The sequence below is a fragment of the Lagenorhynchus albirostris genome, chromosome 2, assembly GCF_949774975.1.
Source record: "Lagenorhynchus albirostris chromosome 2, mLagAlb1.1, whole genome shotgun sequence".
Classification (NCBI taxonomy): domain Eukaryota; kingdom Metazoa; phylum Chordata; class Mammalia; order Artiodactyla; family Delphinidae; genus Lagenorhynchus; species Lagenorhynchus albirostris.
The window spans coordinates 148,552,472-148,578,535 of record NC_083096.1 but is presented as its reverse complement, the minus strand read 5'-3'; the positions used below and the strand labels follow the sequence as shown (position 1 = coordinate 148,578,535).

The following is a 26,064-nucleotide window of genomic DNA, read 5'->3' as shown; positions in this document are numbered from 1 at the left end:
AATAATACAACTTACCTCTTGTTTGCACATGTGTGAATTGAATGCACAGTGCCTGGTATCCAGTAGTTATGCTATAATGTTAGCTATTATTACCTCTCAGAAAGGGTTTAGGGTGGAGGCCAAGCAAAAATGGGTGAACCCTTCAGTAAAGGCTTCTGTGAAAGAACTCCAGTCAAGACAAAAGAGGAAAAATATGGTGCTTTGGCAGACCAGCTAAAGCCAGAAGGAGGAGGTCAGACAGGGCTGAGCTACAGCCACGTTGCTGAGCAGATGAGTCACTGAAAGAGGCAGGCTGCGCTGCCCACCGCTGTGGCCAGGCTGGACTGGGCTATAACATGATGACTTCATTGTCAGTGGGGAATCATAGGGATGCCTTTTTGTCTTCACCTTCCACTTGAAGGAATCCATCACTTCTTCCTCTTTTATAGGACTTTCCACACCCTGTCTTACTTTCTGGGAGCAACAGGAAACAGTGAAAAAGGGCAGAAAAGCCAGAATTTGAGTTTGCTCAGTGACCTGGTACATATTACTTCCCGTCGGTCTTCTTATCTATAACAGGAGAATGAGCAGACCTGCCTTCAAAGTGTGATGTGAAGATCAGTTGACGGTTGGTTGGAAGGTGCTCAACAAAAAGGCAGGCATTAGTGTTCTGTTTACTGGTTGTCTATTTTGTCTCCTTGCTGCTCCTGGTCCCTCTCCGCCTACTTCCTTGAGGACGCTGATCAGTTGTAATTCACTTTTGGATCCCCACCACTTAGCTTGGCCAGACACACAATTTCATGAATGGATGAATGAATGAACGAATCAAAGAGCTTCCACGGCCGCAGTGGGCGCGTCGGGGCCCCGCCCTCTTCCGCTCTCCGCCCCCTCCCACCCCCACCACGCGGTGGGGCCAAGGGCGGGTCTCTCGCGACCGTTCGCTGGCGCGTGCGCGGGAGGCGGCGCGCGGCCAGAGGTGGCGGGCGGGCTCCCGGTGCGCGCGCGCGAGGGGAAGGGAGGGGCGGGGCCGGGCTACAGGCAAGCTGTTGGCGTCTGGCTGTGTAGCCGGCTGCTGCGGTGGAGGCGGAGGCGGCGGCGGCGGCGGCTGCTGGCCGCCCGAGCGTGCACCGGGTGGGAGAAGAAGACGCTGCGGCGATGCTGCCGCCTCCGTAAGGAGAGCCGAGGAGGCCGCGGCTCTTGAGGCCCCAGAAAGCGCAGAGGAGCTGCTGGCTGGGGTCGGTGGCTTCGGGCGCCCGCCGGGCCATGGTGGCCGCGGGCGGTGGTTGGCGCGGTAGCGCCGCGGCCCGGGGCCGTGCGGGTCCGGGACATTCGCTGCGCTGACGCCCAGGGCCCAGCCGCAGATATGAAGCGGAGCCGCTGCCGCGACCGACCGCAGCTGCCGCCGCCGCCGCCGGCCGCCCGCCGGGAGGATGGGGCTCAGCGGGCAGCGGAGCTGCCCCAGCCCCTGCCCTCGCGCCGGCGAGCGCCGTCCGGGAGGCAGCTACTGGAGGAGCGGGTGGGGCCCGCAGGGCCCGAAGTCAGGGAGCAGGTAGCGCTGGCCGGGGTCTCGGAGGGAAGGGTTGGGGAGGGGGAGCCTGAAAGGGAGCGATGGGGGAGGGCGATCTCAGGCGGGAAGACTTGGGCTGGGGCGTTGAAGGGGTGGGGACTGAATAGTTCGGCAGAAGGAATTGGAGGTCTGGAGAGGCAGAAAAATGGGGAGTGGAGAAGTGGATGGAAGTGATGGTCTGGGGTTGAATAGGAAATGAGGGAGTAGGGCTGAAAAATGGTCCTGTGGGGCGTTTGAGGTTAGGGGTTCTGGATGGGAAGAAGGGACGCTGGAATGTGGGCTGGGAGTAAATGAAGTGCAAAGAATAGGCTTACTAAAGAGGTATGGAGGAATTATCCAGAGGGGCAAATAGTCAATAATATAGTAAATGTTATCCTACTTTCTAGAGGTTATGTTGACAGTTGTGAAAACGGGTGTCATTCCTAAGCATTCTCTGATTTGGCCATCGTTATAGTCGTGTAGGAATATGTTCCGAAGCATTGTTAAAGTTTCTCTCCAGTAATGATTCATTTCACGAGAAAGCAGTTTTTAAAACATGTGCTTTGGGGATGCATGTGTGTAATCCCAAACCCAGTACTGTGAACAGAGACTTCGTGGATATAGTCTCTGCCTTCTAGGATTGTACCACTGAAAACACCTTAGTGGGAGAACACAGATAGAAGTGTAAAAAGTTCATGGAGTTTCTGAATGGACAGGATATGTTTATATAATTTATTAATCAAGTGTAGGTGTATTTAGAAGTAGGGGATAAAGGTCAGTTTTATCAGGGAGGAGAAGTTGTCACTAGTAGCTGTAGGAAGTTCAGTGAAAGGAGAATATGTGGTTCTTGATCTTGTGGGAGTTACAGAAAAATGTTCTGTAGTAATGAACTCTAGTGACAGCTTCCCTTTCGCACAATCTACTCTAGACCCTAGTGACTTCATCTTTGGATCTTTGAAGAGTTCTGTTAGGTCTTCTGCCTCTTTCCTGTATGTTAAATAAGTATTTTCCTTAGACATCATTCTTTATTATATAGTTTCAGTGATGCACATGTTAGCCCTTGGACTTTTCCCTCCCTTTTTTTAAAAAATTAATTTATTTATTTTTGGCTGCGTTGGGTCTTCATTGTTGTGCGTGGGCTTTCTCTAGTTGCTGTGAGGGGGGCTTCTCTTCGTTGTGGTGCGCGGGCTTCTCATTGCAATGGCTCCTCTTGTTGAGGAGCACGGGCTCTAGGCGTGGGGGCTTCAGTAGCTGTGGCACGTGGGCTCAGTAGTTGTGGCGCACGGGCATAGCTGCTCCGTGGCATGTGGGATTTTCCCGGACCAGGTCTCGAACCCGTGTCCCCTGCATCAACAGACAGATTCTCAACCACTGCGCCACCAGGGAAGCCCCCCTCCTTTTGTTTTTTTATCTTGTATTCTCCACCTAGTCCTGAGTAGACTGTGCCATTTCTGCCCTTGCTTTCAGGCCACTGAGCATTGTCCTCTTACTGGAATTTCCTTCTTCATCCTTGTGTTTTATATTCTCTGCAGTTCCTATCTGAAACATTTAAAAATGTACTTAAAGCCCAGATCCTTTCCTGACTCAATTTACCTGGTCTAATTGACCTTATCACATGCTTTTACTACAGAGTTCAAGGTAACTTGATTTCTCCTTCTTCTCTATCTCAAGATTTCTGTGTTCTCTCATCTTTTAAATCTCAAAGAAGGAAGTATTCATCCTCTTTTCCAAGGCTAATCCCTCTATGTTCTTGATTTCATTCCCTCTCATAGGCTGTAGGCCCTTGTTATGTATGTTATTTTCTCTTTGTCTTATACCTCAAATAAAAACAAAACAACATGATTTCCCTGAGTTTTGTAACCTACCTAAGCTACTTTGTAATCTCATTTTTGTTTTACCAGCAACCTTCTTGAAAAATGAGTTTGTATTCACTGTCTCAGCTTCTTTACCTTGTATACATCCCCCATATTGTGATTTGGCTTCTACAAATAAATTCCCCCAAAGTGTTGTCTTCAAGGTTACCAGTAACTTTGTGTGTTTGTTTATTTACTTTTTAATTGAGATGTGACTTATCTACAGTGTGCAAATCAAAGGTTCGTTCAGCCCATGAACTTTTACAGAATGAATACACCTATGTGACCACACCTCAGATCAGGATGTAGAACATTTCCAGTACCCTAGAATGTTCCTTTGTACTTTCTCCCAGGTATTACCCTTCTCCAGAGGTAACCACTCTCCCAAACTCTATCACCATGGATTAGTTTTGCCTCTTCTGAACTTCATGTAAATGGAATCGTACAGTTTGTACTCTTTTGTGACTAGATTCTTTCATTATGTCTGTGAGATTCATCTGTGTTGTTGCTTTTAGAAAAAGCTTGTTCTTTTTCATTGCTGTGTGATTTTCCATTGTGTGATTATACCATGATGGATACTAAAACTTTTCCTTTTTTTTTTTTTTTTTTGCGGTACGCGGGCCTCTCACTGTTGTGGCCTCTCCCATTGCGGGGCACAGGTTCCGGACGCGCAGGCTCAGCGGCCATGGCTCACGGGCCCAGCTGCTCCGTGGCATGTGGGATCTTCCCGGACCGGGGCACGAACCCGTGTCCCCTGCATCGGCAGGCGGACTCTCAACCACTGCGCCAGCAGGGAAGCCCTTCTTTTTTTTTAATTAAAAAATAATGTGTGTTGGGGCTTCCCTGGTGGCGCAGTGGTTAAGAATCCGCCTGCCGATGCAGGGGACACAGGTTTGAGACCTGGTCCGGGTAGATCCCACATACCACGGAGCAACTAAGTCCGTGCACCACAACTACTGAATCCCGTGCGCCTAGAGCCCGTGCTCCGCAACAAGAGAAGCCACCGCAATGAGAAGCCTGCACACTGCAAGGAAGAGTAGACCCCACTTGCCGCAACTAGAGAAAGCCCACGCAGCCATGAAGACCCAACACAGCCAAAAATTTAAAAAAAAAAAAAATGTGTGGCTATTTGTGAAAAGTTTTCATTGTGAATTACACAGAGAGATGCAGCAGTCCCAGGGACCGTTAAATGATTAAATATGATAACCTTTCCCCATTCCTTATCTTCTCTGACCTCTGTGAACTATTTGTCACTCTTGACCATGTGTTCCTTCTTTTTTTTGTTTTTGTTTTTTTGTTTTTCTCTTTATTAGGTGCATTCAAGTGTACAATACAATTGTTAAACGTTTCTGGTGAAATAAACGTCGGTTATTTTATAGTGAGCTTTTATACTACAATTATGCATTTTAAAGTGTCTTTTATCTGATATTAGTATGACCACCTCAGCTTTATTTTGATTAATTTTTGCATGTGTTCCTTCTTGATATTTTCTTCTGTTTTGTCATAATGTCCATTCTACTCCTGTTACTCTGACTGCTTCTTGGGTGTCTTTTACTGTTTTCTGTCTCTGTCCCCAATATGTTCCTTGCGGATATGTCCTCTGTCCTTAGCTTTTTTCTTTTGGCCACACTGTGCAGCTTGGGGGATCTTAGTTCCCCCACTAGGGATTGAACCCGGACCCCCACAGTGAAAGTACCAAGTCCTAACCACCGGACTGCCAGGGAATTCCCAGCGTTTTTCTTAATTGTACTTTGTTTTTTAGCAGGCTTACCCTATTTGTGGCAAGTGCTTAGGATGTATAATAGGGTCTGTAGTTCTCTTTGTTCATAGCATTGTGTCACAGAACCTCCTTGTAGACTGATCTGAGTCTCTAGGCCTGACCTCTTTCCTTAGCTCTACATTTCCATTTCTGGGCTTAATATTTCCACATTAGACCCTCAGCATTTGTGATCTTAACATTTGTGATTTTCATAAACTGATAGTGTCCTTGAAAGTCCGTAACTAGAAATTATTTGATGTTGAAAAGTTAAAAATTTCAGTTTCGTGTGTTATGAGGCTGGATGGATTATTCCATTCATTCAGGGAATAAGAACCTAGCTGATCACCAAGCATCTACCTTTCACAAATGACTTTGTTCTCCATTTCTCATGATACGGAATAATGCTTGTTACATGTTATACCATGCTGGTATTTAGGAATAATTTCTGAACAGGATGCAGAACTTGGATCTCTAGCTCAGTGGCTTACTGTATCATTGAAATAGAATCCATTATTTCTCCTTTGAAATGTGGTCTCCCCGTGTCTTTCCTTTTTCTTGTCATCAAACTTGAAATTATATCCATGGTCTTTGACTTTTCCCTCTCCCTTGACCCCCTTATCCAGGTTCTGCTGATTCTGTCTTCATAACATCTTTCAAATCTTTGTTCTCACTGTCATCACCTTAATTCAGCATTTATAAATTTTTGTCTTGGTTGTTGTAATATTTTAACTGCATTTACTTGTTTTTAGTCTTTTAACCTCTGATTTATTCTGCATTCTAATTAAAAAAAAGATTGGAACTCCTTGCCTACCTGAGTTCCAGTGATAGATAAGTATTTGTTAAATGATCATTTTATTGCTTTATCTTCAGAAACTTTCATTAGCTTCTTGATACCATAGAATAAAGTTTGAAGACCTTGGCATTCAAGGTCTACTTGATACTTATCACTTTTTATTAGAATCAGAGTTAGAGGCCCCTTCTCTTGGTTCCCAAGACTTTGCTTTGTCTCCATTGTAGCGTACATTATTGAAATAGTTTGTCTCTCTCATAAGTAAGTTCTTTGAGGCCCAGACTCTTTCATTTACCTAGGGCCTAGTATGGCATTTGAAACATAGTTATTAGTCTGAATATTTATTAGAAACATAGATATGTGTGCTGGCACTTGAAACATGTATTTCCTCATTCTGATTGGCTGTCAGTCTCTCATCAGAGAAAAAACTCCTCAGAGGCTGTTTTATTCATCATTATACCAGCCTTTAGTGTTTTAACTGGTACGTAATGGACATTCAGTAAATATTTGTTTACTGCTTAGGCATTTTCATATGTATATATATATATTTTAAATTTATTTATTTAATTTATTTATATTTGGCTGTGTTGGGTCTTCGTTGCTGCGTGTGGGCTTTCTCTAGTTGCAGCAAGCGGGGGCTACTCTTCGTAGCAGTGTGCGTGCTTCTCGTTGTGGTGGCTTCTGTTGTAGAACACGAGCTCTAGGCGCATGGGCTTCAGTGGTTGTGGCACACAGGCTCAGTGGTTGTGGCACACAGGCTCAGTATTTGTGGCTTGCGGGCTCTAGAACTCAGGCTGAGTAGTTGTGGTGCATGGGCTTAGTTGCTCCAATGGCATGTGGGATCTTCCCGGACCAGGGATCAAACCTGTGTCCCCTGCATTGGCAGGCGGATTCTTAACCACTGTGCCACCAGGGAAGTCCCCATATATTTATTTTAATTAATCATTCATCTGAAAAGCTCTTTCTTCTCTGTCTTTGCCCATTAAAATTCTACTCAAGTTTCCAGGCCTAACTCATGCCACAGAAACTGTTCTGTGAAGTTGTTTTTCCATGATTGGGCTGTAGTAAATAGCACGTCTATCCTTCTGTATTCATTTTGTATTATTTCATATCTGCTTTTAAGTTGTAAATTACTGAGGGTAGGAACTATATCATCATTTTATCTATCATAATGCATAGTCAAGGGCTTTGTCACAATAGATGTTAAGTAGTTACTTGTTGACTGAATGAATTATTTGTGGACTGAATGAATAGAAAAAGATTAAAATATTTTGAATTTTGAATTCTCTTGGCATCATTAAGGAATTTTCAAAATTATTTTCATGGAAATCAGTATCTTCTCTTTATTCTGCACTATAATATTAGTATACGGGCAAAAGCATGGGGCACAAAACATACAGAGGGGAAGCTGCATATATTGTGTAGGGAACTGTAATCAATTTAGTATTGTTGGAAGTTGAACTTGAAGCTATAAATGTTGAGTTAAGAGACTAAAGGAGCCTAGATTGTAGATGGTCTTTAGTATCATGTAAAAAGATAGTAAGTAGGGAAGCAGGGTGGTCTTTCTTGTTTTTTAGCTGGATTACTCTGGCAGCTGTGTGGAGGATACAATGTAGGACATGGTGATTGAGACATGGGCATTTGAGAATTTTTCTGAGTTTTCAATACAGAATGTCTATTTATTTAGTTAGTTAGTTAGGCTGTGCTGGGTCTTAGTTGGGGCACGCGGAATATTTAGTTGCAGCATGTGGGCTCTTAGTTGCGGCATGTGGACTCTTAGTTGTGGCATGCGGACACTTATTGTGGTGTGCATGTGGAATCTGATTCCCCGACCAGGGATCGAACCCGGGCTCCCTGCATTGGGAGTGTGGAGTCTTACTCACTGGACCACCAGGCAAGTCCCTCAATACAGAATGTTTATTGGCCCTCCCTCCCCTCTTGTCCAGAAGTAATATGAATAAGGGCCAGCTCCTGAAAACCTGTTACCTTTGGAAGATTTGATTTCATCAGAGGTACTGGGAGCAGAGAGCCTGGGATGGTTGAAGCAGGTTGGACAGTGTTTCCTGATGAGGGTAGGACACATCTGCCTCCAGATTTTTCCCATCTTTGTTTTACTGGATGCCCATAGCCTAAGATCAACCTAAAAGCTTTTTCCACCCCAGTTATTCATGGTGACCTATGATCAGGACTGTGAGAGGCAGCTTAATATTGCAATCATTATGCCTCCTTTATTGCTGGTCTTAGCTGCTTATGATTCTCTGCTAAATTTGCCACCTAGCTTTGTACTTTCTTGATAAAATCCCTATGGCACCTTGGTAATTATTACTTTTTATCAGCAGTTATTGGTTGTTTTTCTTCATTATATACATACTTGGGGTTCCAAAGAGTTTTGAAAACCAGGTTGTTGGGTCAAGGGCTAGCCCTGGGGGAAGAGGAAAAAGTCCTCAAGGGAGAGCAGAGACTAGACGTTATTGGCAGTAAGGACTTACACAAAATGCATTGTTAGTCAGACATAGTTGACCACCTTTTTGTTGTTCCTCATTGTTAACTCCCAAACTCTTTTCTCTGCACTGTAGCCATGTGTACAGTGGAAGTACAGTAAATAATTGATGGGGAAAATTGACATCAACCTGAGCCTCTTACTTCCATATTCATTAGGTACTTTTCATCTTTACCAATAATTGTTCTGCCTCTAAAATCTTAGTTTTGAGCTTGCCAGACTCTGACCTTCACATCATCTTCTGTTTCTCTAGCTCACATTTATTTCAGGATTTCCTCTCCAAAAATTGTTCAAACGCTTTGGAACCTCTGGTCTGTTGATTTTTTTTAAAAAAAAATAAATTTATTTATTTATTTATGGCTGCATTGGGTCTTCGTTGCTGCATGAGGGCTTTCTCTAGTTGCAGCAAGCAGGGGCTACTCTTTATTGCGGTGCACGGGTTTCTCTTTGCGGTGGCTTCTGTTGTTGCGGAGTATGGGTTCTAGGTGGGCTTCAGTAGTTGTGGCATGGGGGCTCAGTCGTTGTGGCTTGTGGGCTCTAGCGCGCAGGCTCAGTAGTTGTGGCGCATGGGCTTAGTTGCTCCGTGGCACGTGGGATCTTCCCAGACCAGGGCTCGAACCCATGTCCCCTGCATTGGCAGGCGGATTCTTAACCACTGAGCCAGCAGGGAAGTCCAGACTACCTTTTCATTGTCAGTCACCTCATGCCTCTACTTTCCTCCTTGTCCAACTTAACATTTCATGGGCTATCATAATTACTGCTATGCATGTACCTTCAGTACCTTCTATCATACCTGCTTGAGAAAATTCCAACCATGATTAAACCAACTCTGCCTATTCTGCCCTTGTGTCTAGGCAGCTGCATGTGGCTGGAGGAAAACACAACAATGCTGACATCTAAATTTGTGATCGTGAACCTAAGGAGTCTTTCAGCAATGACAGTCAATCCTATGACATTCCCTAGTCCATTCACTTTTTTTTTTTTTTTTTTTTGGCAGTGCCACACGGCTTGTGGGATCTTTGTTCCCCGACCAGGGATTGAACCCAGGCCCTCAGCAGTGAGAGCACGGAGTCCTAACCACTGGACCACCAGGGAATTCCCTCCATTCACTCTTAAATGATAGTTTAATTGTTCTCCTCAAACTTCTAGCACTCTATTTGTCCTCTTTACTCTCAGTTGATGTCCTTGCTTCCTGTTTCACTGAAGAAAAAACAAAGATAATCCTACAAGCTCCCATTACAAGTCACCCAACCTACCTATATCTGTACCCGCATTCTTTTTTTTTTTTTTTTTTTTTTTTTTGTGGTACGCGGGCCTCTCACTGTTGTGGCCTCTCCCGCTGCGGAGCACAGGCTCCGGACGCGCAGGCTCAGCAGCCATGGCTCACGGGCCCAGCCGTTCCGCGGCATGTGGGATCTTCCCGGACCGGGGCACGAACCCGTGTCCCCTGCATCGGCAGGAAGACTCTCAACCACTGCACCACCAGGGAAGCCCTGTACCCGCATTCTTTTCCCTCTCTCTTATTGCTATGGATAATCTGTTCCTATTCCCATCTAAGGCCAACCCCTACATCTAAATAAGAGTTTTATTCTTGGAATTATTCTTTCCTACTCCTGAATCATTAATGTTTTTTTTCTGTTGATGATTCCCATCAACATACAAGCATGCTACAATATTTTCCATCTTGAAAAAACTTCATTAACCCTGCATTCCCTCTCATTCATTCATCCTTGGATTCAAGAAGTTTTTTTTGTTTTGTTTTTGTTTTTTTAAAATTTTTTGGTTACTGTTGGGATTATAGAAGTGAAAAAGGCAGATGACAAACCCTGCTTTCAAAGTTTCTATTCTAGTAGAGGGAATCAGATAATAAAAGAAATAAGTAAAATATGTAGTATGCTATACGGTGATAAATACTACAAAGACAATAAAGCAGGGAAGGGGAATATAGAGTGATGGGGGATTTTATGGCTTAAATAGCATTATCAGGAAAGGCATCTCTTTGGAATGAGATGTTTGAGTAAAGACCTGAAGAATGTAAGAGATTGAGGCATTTAGATTATGTGGGGGGAAGAGTATACTTGGTAGAGGGAATAGGAAGCACCTTGGGGTAGAAGCATACCTCCAGCTCTAAAATTTGTGTTTGAGGAACACCAAGGAAGCCAAGTGTGGCTGGAGTAGAGTGAGTAAGAGGAAGAGTAGTAGGTGAGCTCAGAGGGGAAAGATGGGGAGAGGAGGGCTGAACTGTGGAGAGTTTCAGATTGGTAAGGGTCTTACAGGCAGCTGTGAGGATTTTGACTTTCATGTTGAATGAGATGAGAAGCCATTGGAGAGTTTTGAGCATAAGAATCACGTGATCTAACATTTATTTTAATCCCACTTATTTGGCTACTTTAGCGAGCATTGACTGAATGGGTATGTGGAACCAGTTAAGAGGCTCTTGCAGTTATTCAGGCAAAAGAGCAAGGGATACGAAATAATTGTGAGTAGGAGAGTGCTCCTCTTTATAACAAAACTACTTGAAAGAGTTGTCTATATCTTCTTTCATTTCCTCTCCTCTTGAACCCATTCCAGTCAAGTCAGGCTTTAGTCCCCTGTCATTCCACTGAAACACTTATGTGAAGGTCATCATTGGTCTAACCCAGTGGCCAGTTTTCAGTCTTCATCTCACTCGACCTGTTGCTTTTGACATGGTTGATCATTCCATCATTTGGCTCCTGGGACCATGCTGTCTTGGTTTTCTTCCAATCTCACTGGTGCTTGAGAGCGTTCAGTATTTTTTTTTTTTAACATCTTTATTGGGGTATAATTGCTTTACAATGTGTGTTAGTTTCTGCTTTATAACAAAGTGAATCAGTTATACATATACATATGTTCCCATATGTCTTCCCTCTTGCGTTTCCCTCCCTCCCACCCTCCCTATCCCACCCCTCCAGGCTGTCACAAAGCACCGAGCCAATATCCCTGTGCCATGCGGCTGCTTCCCACTAGCTATCTACTTTACTACGTTTGTTAGTGTGTATATGTCCATGACTTTCTCTCGCCCTGTCACAGCTCACCCTTCCCCCTCCCCATAACCTCAAGTCCGTTCTCTAGTAGGTCTGCGTCTTTATTCCTACTGAACGCTCTAGCAGAAATAAAGACGCAGACCTGCTAGAGCATTCAGTATTTAATCTGCTTTTGCAGTCTATTCTCTCTCCTGATGTAATCTCATCAGATTGTATTACTTAACATTCCATCTCTGTGCTGCTGATTCCCACATTTATTTCTCTAGTCTTGACCTTTCTTTTGAGCTCTCCTATTTTCAGTTGTGTATGTAACATTTCTATTTGGGTAGCTAATAGACCTTTCAAACTTAATGGGTCCAAAGCTGAACCCTGTTTTTCACTTCCCATTCCACTGCTTCCCCAGTCTTTCCCACATCAATAAATGGCACTATCATTCACTCATTTTATTTAGAGCAAAACATGGAAGTTGTTTTTGATTCTTTTCTTAACCTCATATTCCACATTCAGCCCATCAGTTCTGGTTGGTGCTACATTCAAATTGCATGAGACTTTTCCCCACTAGCTCCATCACTACCTTAATCTTAGCCTCTATCATCTTTCATCTGGATTACTATAAAAGTCTCCAAACCTGTCTTCCTGATTCTGTTCTTTTACCTCCTCTCCCCTCCGGCCCCATGATGATTTGCACACAGCAAGATCGGTATCATCCTGTAAAAGCTAAAATCAAAGTTTGTTACCATCCCCTACTCAAAAGTGGCTTTCCATCACAGTTGATCAAAATGGAAGGTGCTTGCTTTGTACTTAAGAGTCTGCATGATTTGCCTCTTGGCCTTCTCTAACCTCATTTCCTTCTACTCCTCCTCTTGTTACTGAGCTCTGTTCACACTGGCTGCCTTGATGGTCTCCAAATATATTAAGCATGCTCCTGCCTGAGGACATTTTAAAGATTATTATTTGAGGACTTCTATACTTGGTAGTTTTCTCTACCTGAGGGGTTCTTTTTCTGGATATATTTATATGACTGGCTTCCTCGTTTCATTTAGGTCTCTGTTCAGATAAAGGCCTTCCTTGACCAGCCTTTTTATTATTTTTTTTTTAAAATAAATTTGTTTATTTTATTTATTTTCGGCTGTGTTGGGTTTTCATTGCTGCATGCAGGCTTTCTCTAGTTGCGGCGAGCGGGGGCTACTCTTCTTGGCGGTGTGTGGGCTTCTCATTGCGGTGGCTTCTCTTGTTGCAGAGCACGGGCTCTAGGCGAGCGGGCTCAGTAGTTGTGGCGCACAGACTTAGTTGCTCCGCGGCATGTGGGATCTTCCCGGACCAGGACTCCGACCCATGTCTCCTGCATTGGCAGACGGATTCTTAACCACTGTGCCCCAGGGACGCCTGACCAGCCTTTTTAAAGTAGCACTCTTAGTCATTCCCTTCCCCTCTTTTTATTCATGTCCTTTATTCACCTGTTACTGTCACATATTTGTTATTTATTGTCATTCTCACACATTAGGATATATGGTTCATGAGGGTAGGAATTTGGGTTGATTTTTCCTTACTGCTGTATCTCCAGCTTCTAGAATTGTATATAGGAGGAACTAAATAAATACTTCTTGAGTGAATGTATAGTGATTAAGTCATTCTCTGACCTCAGATTCCAACTCTATTACCTGATGCAAGTTACTTAAGTTCTTTAAGCCTTACTTATCCCATATAAATGTAATGGACATACTATCATTACCAATTTCATAGGGTTATTGTTAGGATTTAATAAATTAATCCATGTAAAACACTTATTACAAAGCCTGATACCAGTGAGCGCTCAATAATGGTTAATTATTATATTTTTAGGGTAAGTGCATAGAATGTGTGAATATAGAGTTCATATTTTTCTGTGTTCTCATCTGGTTTTATAAAGAAATATAATAGAAAAAGGTATGTCTTGACCTTTGATTTGTTGGTGTTATTGAACTCTTCTTTTACTTTGTTCAGCTTGAAAAGATGGCTTTAATTTGTGCGTTTTTCCCTTTAGGGAAACTTTTATGGATTTCTTTCTTAACTAACTGGCTTAGAAGATATTATATATATATATACATATATATATATATAGTCTCCCTAGATTTTAGAACATAATTAAGAGCAAAGTCAGGCCAAGGAAACCGCATTTTAAAATTCTGTAATATCGTTTTAGTTGTACCAACTTTAATGTAACAAAATATTTTCTAAGGGTGAACCTGGGTAGCAGATGCACAAATCCTTTAACCTTTAATGTGTTGGGAGGTTAACAAGCCACATAGTTTCTCTGCCTGTATTTCAGCAAAGCAGAGGTAATATAGTACGTCTGGCCTTCTAATTTTCATGACCATTTGAGATCTTCAAGAATGTTTTAAAGACAAAAGAGTTTAAAAATAGTTGCGATTGGGAATTCCCTGACATTCCAGTGGTTAGGACTCTGTGCTTTCACTGCCACGGGCCCAGTTTCAATCCCTGGTTGGGGAACTAAGATCCTGCAAGGTGCGTGGTGCAGCCAAAAAAAAAAAAAAAAAAAGTTGGTATTAATTCCTAAAAAGTCCTTAAGTTGTTTCAAAAGGGTGTTACCAAGATGATTTTTTTTTAGGTGACCCCAGGAAATCTGAGTCCTGCCTTTGACCAGTAAGAGAATGGGACATTTTACTACTAGCTCTCATGATAGTAGTCTTCTATATATTTATTATTATTTTTAAATATTTATTTATTCGTTTAGGCTATGCCGGGTCTTGGTTGCGGTGCGCGGGATCTTCGTTACAGCATGCAGGATCATTTTTTTTTTAGTTGCAGCATGCGCACTTCTCAGTTGTGGCATGCGGACTTCTTATTTGCGGCATGCGAACTCTTAGTTGCAGCATGCATTTGGGATCTAGTTCCCCAACCAGGGGTTGAACCCGGGCCCCCTGCATTGGGAGTGCGGAGTCTTACCCACTGGATCACCAGGGAAATCCCAGTACTCTTTTATATTTAAGAACACTAGTTGCTGTAAAAAAATACATTCAAAAGAACCTAGAGTAATGGAGGCTCTACCATTTTCTACACATGGCTTCCAAGGTCACCTGAGGCAGGTGGGGCAATCTGTGGGAGTTGTTGATGCGCAGACCTGGAAATGGCTTAATCACTTCCACCCATATTCTGTTGCCAGAATTCAATCATAGGGCCATAGCTTGTGCCCAGGAGGAAGGTGAATCATGTTTGGTCAATATCTAACTAGTCCTTGCCATAGCCCTCAAACCCTAATATGGTCCTCAGCTAGAACTATGTAGAAATCCTATTATTCTGGATATAGACCACCTAGAACCTTCATTCCTTATAGGCCCACAGAGTTTTGGATAATAACCGTTTTGAATGCATGTAAAGGCCTTTTTGCAGGAATACCTAGGAGGTCTGGAAAAGCTTGTTTTCCTCCGTCTGTGGCAGAGCTAGTCTCTGGCAACCCCCACACTCTTTCAGGTCTTGGTGACTAGTGATCGCTTTCTGTAGGCATTTCTCAGTTTGTCCACCCAGCCATGTGGAAGAGAAAAAAGCCATAAGGAAGCCAAGAGAAGCCAGAGAGGAAGGCGACTGGGTCTCAGCTATTTTCACTTTAATAGGCTCCTGGAAGGAAGTGTGGCCCTAGACACCCTACCTCTACATGTGCTTTGACTTCTTAAATTGTGGTAAAATACACTTACCATAAAATTCACAATTAGTGACATTCAGTACATTCAAATGTATAACCATCACCACTATCTAGTTCCAAAATATTTCCTCCTTCCCCCAGTCCCTGGCAACCACTAATCTGTTTTCTGTCTCTGTGAACTGTGAACATTTCATGTAAAGGGAATCATACAATACATGGCCTTTTATGTTTGGCTTCTTTTACTTAATGTAATGTTTTTGAGATTCATCCATATTGTAGCATATATCATCAGTATGTCATTCCTTTTTATGGCCGAGTAATATTCCATTATATGGATATACCACATTTGGTTTATTCAGTCATCAACTGATGGGCATTTGGGTTGTTTCCACCTTTTGGTGATTGTGGTAGTACCCCTATGAACATTTGTGTACAAGTTTCTGTTTGTACACCTGTTTTTCAATTTTTTGTTTCTATATATAGGAGTGGAATTGTTGGATCATATGATAATTCTATGTTTAAGTTTTTGATGAATTGTCAAACTGTTTTCCACAGTGGGTGTATCATTTTAACATTCCCACCAGCAATTTACAAGGGTTCCAGTTTGTCTGTGACCTTGCTAGCACTTGTTATTTTCCATTTTAAAAAAATCTAGCCATCCTAGTGGATAGAAATATCTCATACTTTAAAAAAAAAAATTTATTTATTTATTTGGCTGTGCTGGGTCTTAGTTGCGGCACACGGGATCTTTAGTTGTGGCATGCAGGATCTAGTTCCCTGACCAGGGATTGAACCCGGGCCCCTTGCCTTGGGAGCGTGGAGTCTTAACTGCTGGACAACCAGGGAAGTCTCTGTCTCTTTTTAATCTTTTCCTTTCATCTCTTCCTTTTCCTTAAAATCTGTAAGTTGAAAAACCTTGGGGCATTTGGCCTGTAGAGTTTCCCAAAGTCTAGATTGCATAGTTATGGTGCATTTCAAAATGTTTTATGTCCTGTTGTATTTCCTGCAAATTACAGCTGGATACAGAGGCTTAATCAGCCTCAGGTTCAATTCCTTTGGCAAGATTTTGGGTGGTAGTGTGTTCTTTCAACAGGAGGCATGTGATGTCTGCTTTTTGCTCTTTGATTGTAGCAGTTGCTGATGCTCAGTGCTGAGATTCGCTAATTGGGAGTTGCAAAGTAGTGATATAATTCTATCATTTTGTTTTCATTTATTAGGTGGCATAGCATTTTAAGGAGATGCTTCTCATCTACTGTTTGATTCCCAGTGGTATAGTTCATGTAAGAATGGTCTGATTCTTTCCTTCTATTTACCTAGTTTTTAAGGTAATAAATTGGTTCCCGGTCATCTTCAGATGGTGATCAGTTAGTTATTTTTTATTATCACTGTGGAGTCATACATTTAAATGTATTTGATGGGTTTCAACCCATATTTTATGTGTTTTTCTTTCTTTCTTTTTTTTTTTTTACTGCTAATTGAAGCTCACATTGTCCTGTTGTTGTCTAGGAAGAGCCTCTTCATATTGGTTCCTTAGTCTTTTTTTTTTTTTTTTTGCGGTACGTGGGCTTCTCACTGTTGTGGCCTCTCCTGTTGCGGAGCACAGGCTCCGGACGCGCAGGCTCAGCGACCATGGCTCACGGACCCAGCCGCTCCGCGGCATGTGGGATCTTCCCGGACCGGGGCACGAACCCGTGTCCCCTGCATCGGCAGGTGGACTCTCAACCACTGCGCCACCAGGGAAGCCGGTTCCTTAGTCTTTTTGACCCAATCCTAATAGTTTTGATAATTTTCTTGCTATCTCTTATGTTCAACTGTTCCAGGCTCATTTTCCACCTTAGACCTGGAATTAGCTGTTTCTCTAAGAACTCCTGGCTTCTTTTAATGGGAAATGGAATTTCAGAACACCTGCAGTCTAGATCCTAGGGATACTTATTGCTACTAGGTTGATCATTGTTCCTATGACCTTTCAGTGGATAGAGTTAGAAATAAATATAATAAAAACTATCTTGGCAATCAACAGTGATATTGACAAAGGACTACAGAGGTTTTTTTTAAACTTAATCTCCCATTTATTACATTAGTATCTCCTTTCTTTCATACCAAGAATCATGTTCCCAAAGACTCAGGGGATGATAAAATTAGAATATCCAGGAATTACTAATTTGCTTTATCATATGTTAACTGTATAACAGTCTCTAGTGGCACTACTAATGTACTACCACCAATGATTAATGAAAACTGTTAAAAAATTTTTTTGTGTATGTTGTCTCCACCTTCTCCCCTCATTTTTTGATTGACCTATATCTACATTGTCAGATCATGTAGCCATTATATACTATACTCTCTCCCTTTTAATGAACACTTATTTATAATTTTATAAATGACCATATATTTAATGCTAATCACCATATTGATACATCTCTGGTTTTTTTTTTAATTGAAGTATTGTTGATTTATAGTGTTGTGTTAGTTTCTGGTATACAGCAAAGTGATTCAGATATACATATATATTTACATATAAATATATATATTCTTTTTCAAATTCTTTTCCATTATAGGTTATTACAAGTTCCCTGTGAATATAGTTCCCTGTGCTATGCAGTAGGACCTCGTCATTCTAGTTATTTTGATTGTATGAATCTTTTGTTTTTTTGTTTTTTCTTTTCTTTTTTGTGGTACGCGGGCCTCTCACTGTTGTGGCCTCTCCCGTTGTGGAGCACAGGCTCTGGACGCGCAGGCTCAGCGACGGCCATGGCTCACGGGCCCAGCCGCTTCGCGGCATGTGCGATCCTCCCGGACCAGGGCATGAACCCGCGTCCTCTGCATCGGCGGGCGGACTCTCAACCACTGGGCCACCAGGGAAGCCCCGAATCTTTTGTTTTTAAACATGTGTTTATTTTATTTTATTTTTTATTTTTTTTGGCCGCACAGTGTGGCATGTGGGATCTTAGTTCCCCGACCAGGGATCGAACCCATGCCCCCTGCAGTGGAAGCGCAGAGTCTTAACCACTGGACTGCCAGGGAAGTCCTGATTGTATGAATCTTGTTCTTTAGTACATTCCTTAGGAACGACCTGTTGGAACAATATTCTCTGAGTTATTTTATATTGATAACATTTTGCCTGTGCCCTTTACCTTGAAGGTTAGTTTTCCTGGATATAAAATCCTGGGCTCATACTGCCTTTCTTTGAGTATCTTATATAGTATCTTGTAACCCTGTTTTTCTTCTGGCATAAAGAATTGTTGTCGGGACTTCCCTGGTGGCACAGTGGTTAAGACTCCATGCTCCCAATGCAGGGGGCCCGGGTTTGATCCCTGGTCAGGGAACTAGATCCCACATGCCTGCCACAACTAAGGAGCCTGCGTTGCTGCAACTAAGACCCAGTGCAGATAAATAAATATTAAAAAAAAAACGTTGCCATAGTCTGATAGTGATGCAGGTTTTTCTAATAGGTCATTTTTTTTTTAATGCTGAAATGATTTTTCTGTTAAAGTCCAGTTATTATACTAAAATATATCTTGGTGTTGGTCATTTTGGATTTATATGTCATGCCTGTGGTGTGCTCTTCCAGGATGTAATTTTCATATATATAGTTTTAATTTCAGCAAAGTTTTTGAATTATAATTTTAGTATTGATATTCGTTCTGTTGCCTTGCTTTGATTTTCTTCTGCAGGGACTTCTATTTGCTGTATGTTGGATCTTCTTTGCCTCTCTTCAACATATCATTTTCTCTCAAACATTTTTTTTCCTCTTCATAAAAAAATAAAACAAACAGAAACACCCAAAGCATTTCATCTTCTGTGCCTCTTAAGGCATTATCTCTTGTTTGTATTCTGTCTTGTGTTCCTTCAAATTTAGTCTTTTTTTTTTTTTTTACAATGGAATACTATAATAAAGTAAATGAATGAACTCCAGCTACATGTATCAACATGGATAAAACTCAGGAAACCTAATACTGATTCAAAAAAGTCATGAAAGAATATGTTTATATAAAGTTGAACAACATGCAAAATTTTACAATATATGGATGCAGTAATATGTTGTAAAACCATACAAAAAAGCAAGGCATGAAAAATGACACTGGTTACCTCAGGCAGGGGAAGGCGATGTGACTGGGGAGGGCTACATGGTGGGTTTTGTCATTCAGAAATGATTTGTTTTTGAAGCTGGGTGATGGGTACAGGTACATAGGTATTTGTTTTATAATTTATTCAAACTGTACAGATATGTATATTATAAAATTTATAATGTATTATCATGAAAAATAAATAAAATTAAAAAAACAGGAATAATTGGATAGAGTACTTGTGGGAGGGTAGATTGTTATAGGACCCTCCCTGAGGTCAGAGGGAATAAAACACTACTGCTGAAGTGGAGCTAGATGTGTAGGCGATTTCCTTGTGAAACATGGCTGTGAATGGGAACAGAACCCAGAGAGCTAAGGTGATGGTAGGAGGAGGGGCAAAGAATGATTTTTCTAAGATGGGAGATACTAGACTATGCTTGTTTGCTGCTGGGAATGACACAGAGACCATAAAGCAGGACCAGATGGGAACATAGAAGAGAAAGGGAATAATGGAAGGGGAAGGAGGGACTGGGGTCTAGGGCACTGGGCCTCAGAGATAAGGAGAGGTCCTCAGGCCCTTCATTGTAACAGGAAGGAATGAGACAAAAGATGAACACAGATACTGGGAGGTTTAGAGATTCAGTGGTGGGAAGATGAAGGCCCTGGAACAATTCTCCCATGTCTGATGGCTTTTATTTTGTCACTGAAGCATGAGATAAGATCATTTTTCTTGGTTCAGCTGTCTTCCATCAGTCTGTGAGTGAGTCTTCACTGGAGCAGTGTGGCATGGTGGTCAAACATGTAGGCCTTGGAGGCAGGCAGGCTGGAATTTGATTTTTTTGCACCCATTTAACAAACATTTGCTGAATCGTGCCTTATACCAGTCTTGTCCTGAGTCCTGCTGAGGGCGCAAATGTATATGGCCCCTAGTCTCAGGGAGATCACTCTCTTTACGGAGCAGCCGGGAGGTGGGGCCTGTCATTTCTTAATTGATCTTTTATTTCTAATTTTTTCTTAAGCTCTCTCACCTCACTGGTGAGTTTATTTGAATCTGATTCATGTTTTGTAGCATAAATGTCTTTAGTAAATTTTAAAATTATATGTTACAGAAGGAAACGCCAATGTATTTATCTGCATTTTTACTTACTGTGTTCTTTCTCTGTTCCTAAAGTTGCTTATTGTATTATTTCCTTTCTGTTTAGAGAACTTTCTTTAGCCATTCTTTTAGGATAGGTTTGCTGCCAATAAAGTCTCTTAATTATCCTTATTTCTGAAGGTCATTTTCCCTGGTTATTGCTTCTGGTTGACAGTTCGTTTCTTTCAACACTGGAAAAATACTGTGCTCCCACTTTATTCTGGACTACATAGTTTCTGATGAGAAATCTGTCATTCAAACGTTTTTGTTTTCTTTTGTTTGTAATTTTTCTGAATTTTAATTATAATGTTTCCTGGCATATTTCTTTGGGTTTATTCTGCTTGGGGTTCACTCAGCTTCTTGAATCTGTAGGTTTATGTCTTCTTCACACATTTGGGAGGTTTTCAGCCATGATTTATTCTAGTACTTTTTCTTTCTTTCTCTCTTTGTCCTTTCCTTTTGGACTCCAGTGACACAGACATTAGATCTTTAATTACAAAACCATAGGTCCTGAAGCCTCTGTTTACTGTTTTCACTTTGTTGTTCATGTTGAATAACTTCTGTTCTTCTGTCTTCCAGTTCACTGTTTCTTTATTCTGTCCTCTTATGTTCTGCTGAAAAGCTTATTCACTCAGTTTTTTTATTTTGGTTATTATATATTTCAATTCTAAAATATCCATTGGGTTCTTCTTTATGTTTTATTTTTTCCTTTGATTCAAGTATGGATACCTTTGCTCATTGAAATATTTTTATCATGTATGTTTTATACCCTTTTGTCTCTCATTTCCTCTGTTACTGCCATCTTTTGTGTTTAGTTGAAGAAAAAAAATTTTTTTTTGGTGTAATGAACCGTTTTGATCCCCTTTCATTTCCTTTTGTGTGTGCTTTTTTTATATTTTCTTTTTGCTTTGCCACAGGGATTACACGTAACATCCTAAATTTATAACAGTCTAGTTTGAATTGGTACCAACTTCAATAACATACAAAAACTCTGCTCCTATACACCTCTATTCTCCCACTCCCCTTTATGTTGTTCTCACAAATTATATCTTCATACATTGTGTGTGCAGTAACATAGATTTATAATTATTTTTATGTATTTGTCTTTTAAATCATGTAGGAAATAAAAAGTGGAGTTATAAACCAAAACTATAACAATGCTCACTTTTATATTTGCTCATGTAGTTACCTTTACTGGAGATCTTTATATCTTCATATGGCTTGAAGTTCCTGTTTTGTGTCTTTTCATTTCAACCTGAAGGATTCCTTTTAGGGCCGGTGTAGTGGTAATAAACTCCCTCAGCTTTTGTTTATCTGGGTAGAAATCTAAGTTGACAGTTTTTCCTGTCAGCACTTTTTTTTTTTTTTTTTTGCGGAATGAGGGCCTCTCACTGTTGTGGCCTCTCCCATTGCAGAGCACAGGCTCCGGATGCGCAGGCTCAGTGGCCATGGCTCATGGGCCTAGCCGCTCCGCGGCATGTGGGATCTTCCCGGACCGGGGCACAAACCCGTGTCCCCTGCATCGGCAAGTGGACTCTCAACCACTGCGCCACCAGGGAAGCCCCTGTCAGCACTTTAAATATGTCATTCCTTCTGGACTCCATAGTTCTGATGCAAAATTGGGGATCCCCTGTACATGATGAATTGCATCTCTCTTACTGTTTTGAATATTTTCTCCTTGTTGTTAGCTTCAACAGTTTGATTATGATATATTTAGATGTGGGTCTGAGTTTAACCTACTTGAAGTTCATTGAGCTTCTGAACATGTAGGCTCGTGTCTCTCATCAAATTTGGGAAGTTTTTGGCAGTTATTTCTTCAGATACTCTTTCTTCCCCTTTCTCTCTTCTCCTTCTGGGATTCCCTTAATGCATATATTGTTTCTTTTGAAGATGTCCCCCGGTCCCTTAGGCTCTCTTCACTTTTCTTTTTTTTTTTTTGCGGTACGCGGGCCTCTCACTGTTGTGGCCTCTCCCATTGTGAAGCAGTGGCTCCGGACGCGCAGGCTCAGCGGCCATGGCTCACGGGCGCAGCTGCTCCGCGGCATGTGGGATCTTCCCGGACCAGGGCACGAACCCATGTCCCCTGCATCGGCAGGTGGACCCTCAACCACTGCGCCACCAGGGAAGCCCTCTCTTCACTTTTCTTCATTCTTTTTTTTTTTCTTGTTCCTCAGACTGTATAGTTTTAATTATCTTGTCTTCAAGATTGCTGATTCTGTCTTTGCCTGCTCAAATTTGCTATTGAACGCCCTATTGAATTTTTCACTTACTTATTGGTCTTTTTATCTCCTGAATTTCTGTTTGGTTCTTTTTAATAATTTCTGTCTTTTTGTTGATAGTGTTGTTTTGTTCATTGTTTTTCTTTAGTTCTTTGTTCATTGTTCATTTAGTTCATTGTTTTCTTTCTTTTTCTTTGTTCATTGATTTTCTTTAGTTCTTTGTCCATGTTTTCCTTTACTGATATGACCATGCTTAAGACAATCAATTTAAAATTTACTGCTAAGTCCAATGCTGGGCTTCCTCAGGGGTGGTTTCTGTTAATTTATTTTGATTCTTTGAGTGGGCCATACTTTCTTATTTCGTTATATGTCTTGTGATTTTTTATTGTTGTTGAAATTTGGACATTTGAATATTGGTAACTCTGGAATACAGCTTTTTCATTTTCCCCAGGCTTTGCTGTTGTTTGATCGTTGAAGGCTGTAGTTGTCCATTTGTCTAGTGAGTTTTCCAACATTTTTTGTAGAAACTGTATTTCTTGCTGTGTGTGATACTGAAGTCTCTGTTACTTAGCTTGTGTTTTGATGAAGATTTCCTGGATTGCCAGGAGCTAAGCAAGCAAACAAACACACATCCTGGTCTTTGCAGATTGACTTTGTGCCCTCCTTTGGCCCTTAGCCAGACTTGTGCTAAGTCTAGGGATCAGCTTGAGATGAAAGCTTAAAATCTTTTTAGGTCTTTCCTGAGCATGCATTTCACCCTGGGCTTTCTAAATTGCCATATATACACAGGTGTTTTTGATTGCCCTAATTTCCCAAAGAAACTCTCCCTTTTCTCACCCAGATCTCAGGCAGTCAGTTGAATGTCTCATTGTTAATCTTTTGCCCAAGTGGCTGTGGGTGTTTGGATCATCTTACAGGGTTTTAAGCAATACTTGCTGCTTTTCCACCTTGAGAAGATTGTGAGTTAGGTGAAATAGAGAGGAGTGCCTTGTGTTAGTCCTTCAGGTAGTCTCCAGATAAGTTATAACAGGTATAAACGATAAGTTGCAAGTAAGGTCTGTTCTGCTCCTTCTGGAACCAGGGGCCAGGGTCCCACACTTGGAACACCAGCTGATGTCTTTAAGATTGCCTCCACATCAAGGAGTGGGTAGGGTGAGGGCAAGTAAAAATGCCACAAAGCTTTCCTACCATTTTTAAGTTGACTTTTTTTTTTAATAGATTTTATTTATTTATTTATTTATTTATTGGCTGCGTTGAGTCTTCCGTTGCTGTGCGCAGGCTTTCTCTAGTTGCGGCGAGCGGGGGCTACTCTTTGTTGCGGTGTGAGGGCTTCCCATTGTGGTGGCTTCTCTTGTTGCGGAGCACAGGCTTTAGGCGCATAGGCTTCAGTAGTTGTGGCACACGGGCTTCAGTAGTTGTGGCTTGTGGGCTCTAGAACGCAGGCTCAGTAATTGTGGCACACGGGCCTAGTTGCTCCGCGGCATGTGGGATCTTCCCAGACCAGGTCTCGAACCCGTGGTCCCCTGCATTGGAAGGCGGATTCTCAACCACCGTGCCACCAGGGAAGCCCCTTAAGTTGACTTCTTGATTCAGCATTCTCTTGGTTGCCGTAAGCCTTTGACTATTTTCCAGAGTCTGACAAAGGTGGTTCTGACAGTTTCTGCTTGTTTTTTGTTTGTTTGTTTGTTTTCACGTCCTTTATCTCATTTGATTTTCTTTTTTTATAAAAAATTTTTTCTTTAAGTTTATTTTTTTAACATCTTTATTGGAGTATAATTGCTTTACAATGGCATATTAGTTTCTGCTTTGTAACAAAGTGAATCAGCTATACATATACATATATCCCCATATCTCTTCTGTCTTTCGTCTCCCTCCCTCCCACCCTCCCTATCCCACCCCTCTAGGTGGTCACAATTTCTGCTTGTTTTTCAGTGTTTCTGTGGGGGAATGTTAGCTTGGAGCTGTGTACTCTATCATTTTGCTGATGTTATCTTTCACTTGATTTTAATCTTTGTTTCCCCAGTGATAAATGATGTTGAGAATGGTTTCATGTGTTCATTTGCCATATTTGCCTCTTCTTTGCTGAAATGTCTTTTTTTGCACGGTATGCGGGCCTCTCACTGTTGTGGCCTCTCCCGTTGCGGAGCACAGGCTCCGGACGTGCAGGCTCAGCGGCCATGGCTCACAGGCCCAGCCACTCCGCGGCATGCGGGATCTTCCCAGACTGGGGCATGAACCCATGTCCCTTGCATCGGCAGGTGGACTGTCTACCACTGCGCCACCAGGGAAGCCCCTTGCTCATGTTTTTTTATTAGCTTGTGTGTTTTCTTATTATTGAATTGTGAAAGATCTTTATATATACTGAATGCCAGTCTTTCTCAGATGTGTTTTGCAAATATTCTTCCTCCTGTGTGATTTGTTTTCATTTTTTAACAGTATCTTTTGAAGAGTAGTAGTTTTAAAATTTGTTGAAGTCTATTTATAAATTTGTTCTTTTTAAACTTCTGCTTTGTGTGTTATCTAAGAATGCTATCTAACTCAAAAGTATAAAAATTTACTCTTGTATTTTCTTCTGAAGGTTTATACTTTTAGGTTTTATAGTTAGACTCATGATCCACTTAGAGTTAATTTTTATATATGTTGTCTTTGATATGCCTGAGGTATGGGTCAGGGTTCTTTTTTTTCGCATGTACATATCAAGCAAAGGTTTTTTGATAAGGATTAAGAGAATGTACTTTGAGTAGTATGGCACCTGGGTTTGACTCTTGGCAAGGTAGGTCGGGTAGACTCTGCCATAGGGTATGGATTTTTCTTCACCTACTGAATTTCCATTCATATGGGATAAGACAACTCCTATTGAGAGCCCAGGTTCTTAGCCTGATAGACAAGTTTTTAGTGTGTAGACTTCTGTTTTCAGCTGTGAATCCTTTGCTTACTTCTAATCCTATCCTTAGTAGCATGACACAGTGTAAACACAACGCTATCCTTGTGGGTAAAGTTAGCCTGAGATTTGCTTTGATATTGTGGAGGAGGGAGATGGTTCTGACCAAGAGAGGGAGGACTCTCTGTGAGGACTCCCAGAGCAATAGGCAAAATAGCCACAACTTAGTACTCTGAATTAAAAGAGAAAGCAATAAGCTCTTAGAGTTGGAAGGAGCATGTAGAAATTGTGTAGTCAGGCAATTTTCAACCTTTTTTTTTGACAGTTGAAATTTATATGTCATATATTAGATATGTTATTGTTATGATAGATAAATACACATTATATGTAATTTCTGGCATGCAGGCTGTAATTCTGCCTTTTAAAAAATCTCACTTAAGAAAGAATGTAACATAAGCGAACTGACTTTATTTCATTGATAGTATTTACCAAGAACCTGCTTTCATTTAATTAAGAGAGTATACTGATTGCAAACTTGAGTACTTTAAGTCAATTTCAAATAATTTGTGACACGATCCTCACAATTGGTCAACATATATTTGTGTTGATGGCATCATATTGAAAGTTTTTATTTAGTCTCATGGTTCTCAAACTTTAGTGTGCTTCACAGTCACTTAGAGGGCTTGTTAA

At 41.5% G+C, this 26,064-nt stretch overlaps 1 protein-coding gene across 7 annotated transcripts in view; it reads left to right on the top strand.

Annotated features, from left to right (window-relative positions):
• The first annotated feature begins 1,069 nt into the window (after positions 1–1,069).
• MAST2 (microtubule associated serine/threonine kinase 2) overlaps positions 1,070–26,064 on the top strand; it is a 201,080-nt gene continuing 176,085 nt past the window's right edge. For 3 of the 7 annotated variants that reach the window (XM_060140182.1, XM_060140183.1, XM_060140180.1), the window contains exon 1: positions 1,073–1,528. In XM_060140182.1, coding sequence (XP_059996165.1) covers positions 1,343–1,528 — 186 coding nt within the window. In that variant the 5' untranslated portion in view covers positions 1,073–1,342. Of the gene's footprint in view, positions 1,529–26,064 lie in introns of all 7 variants that reach the window. The other 4 variants (XM_060140186.1, XM_060140181.1, XM_060140185.1 and 1 more) reach the window with 2 other exon arrangements.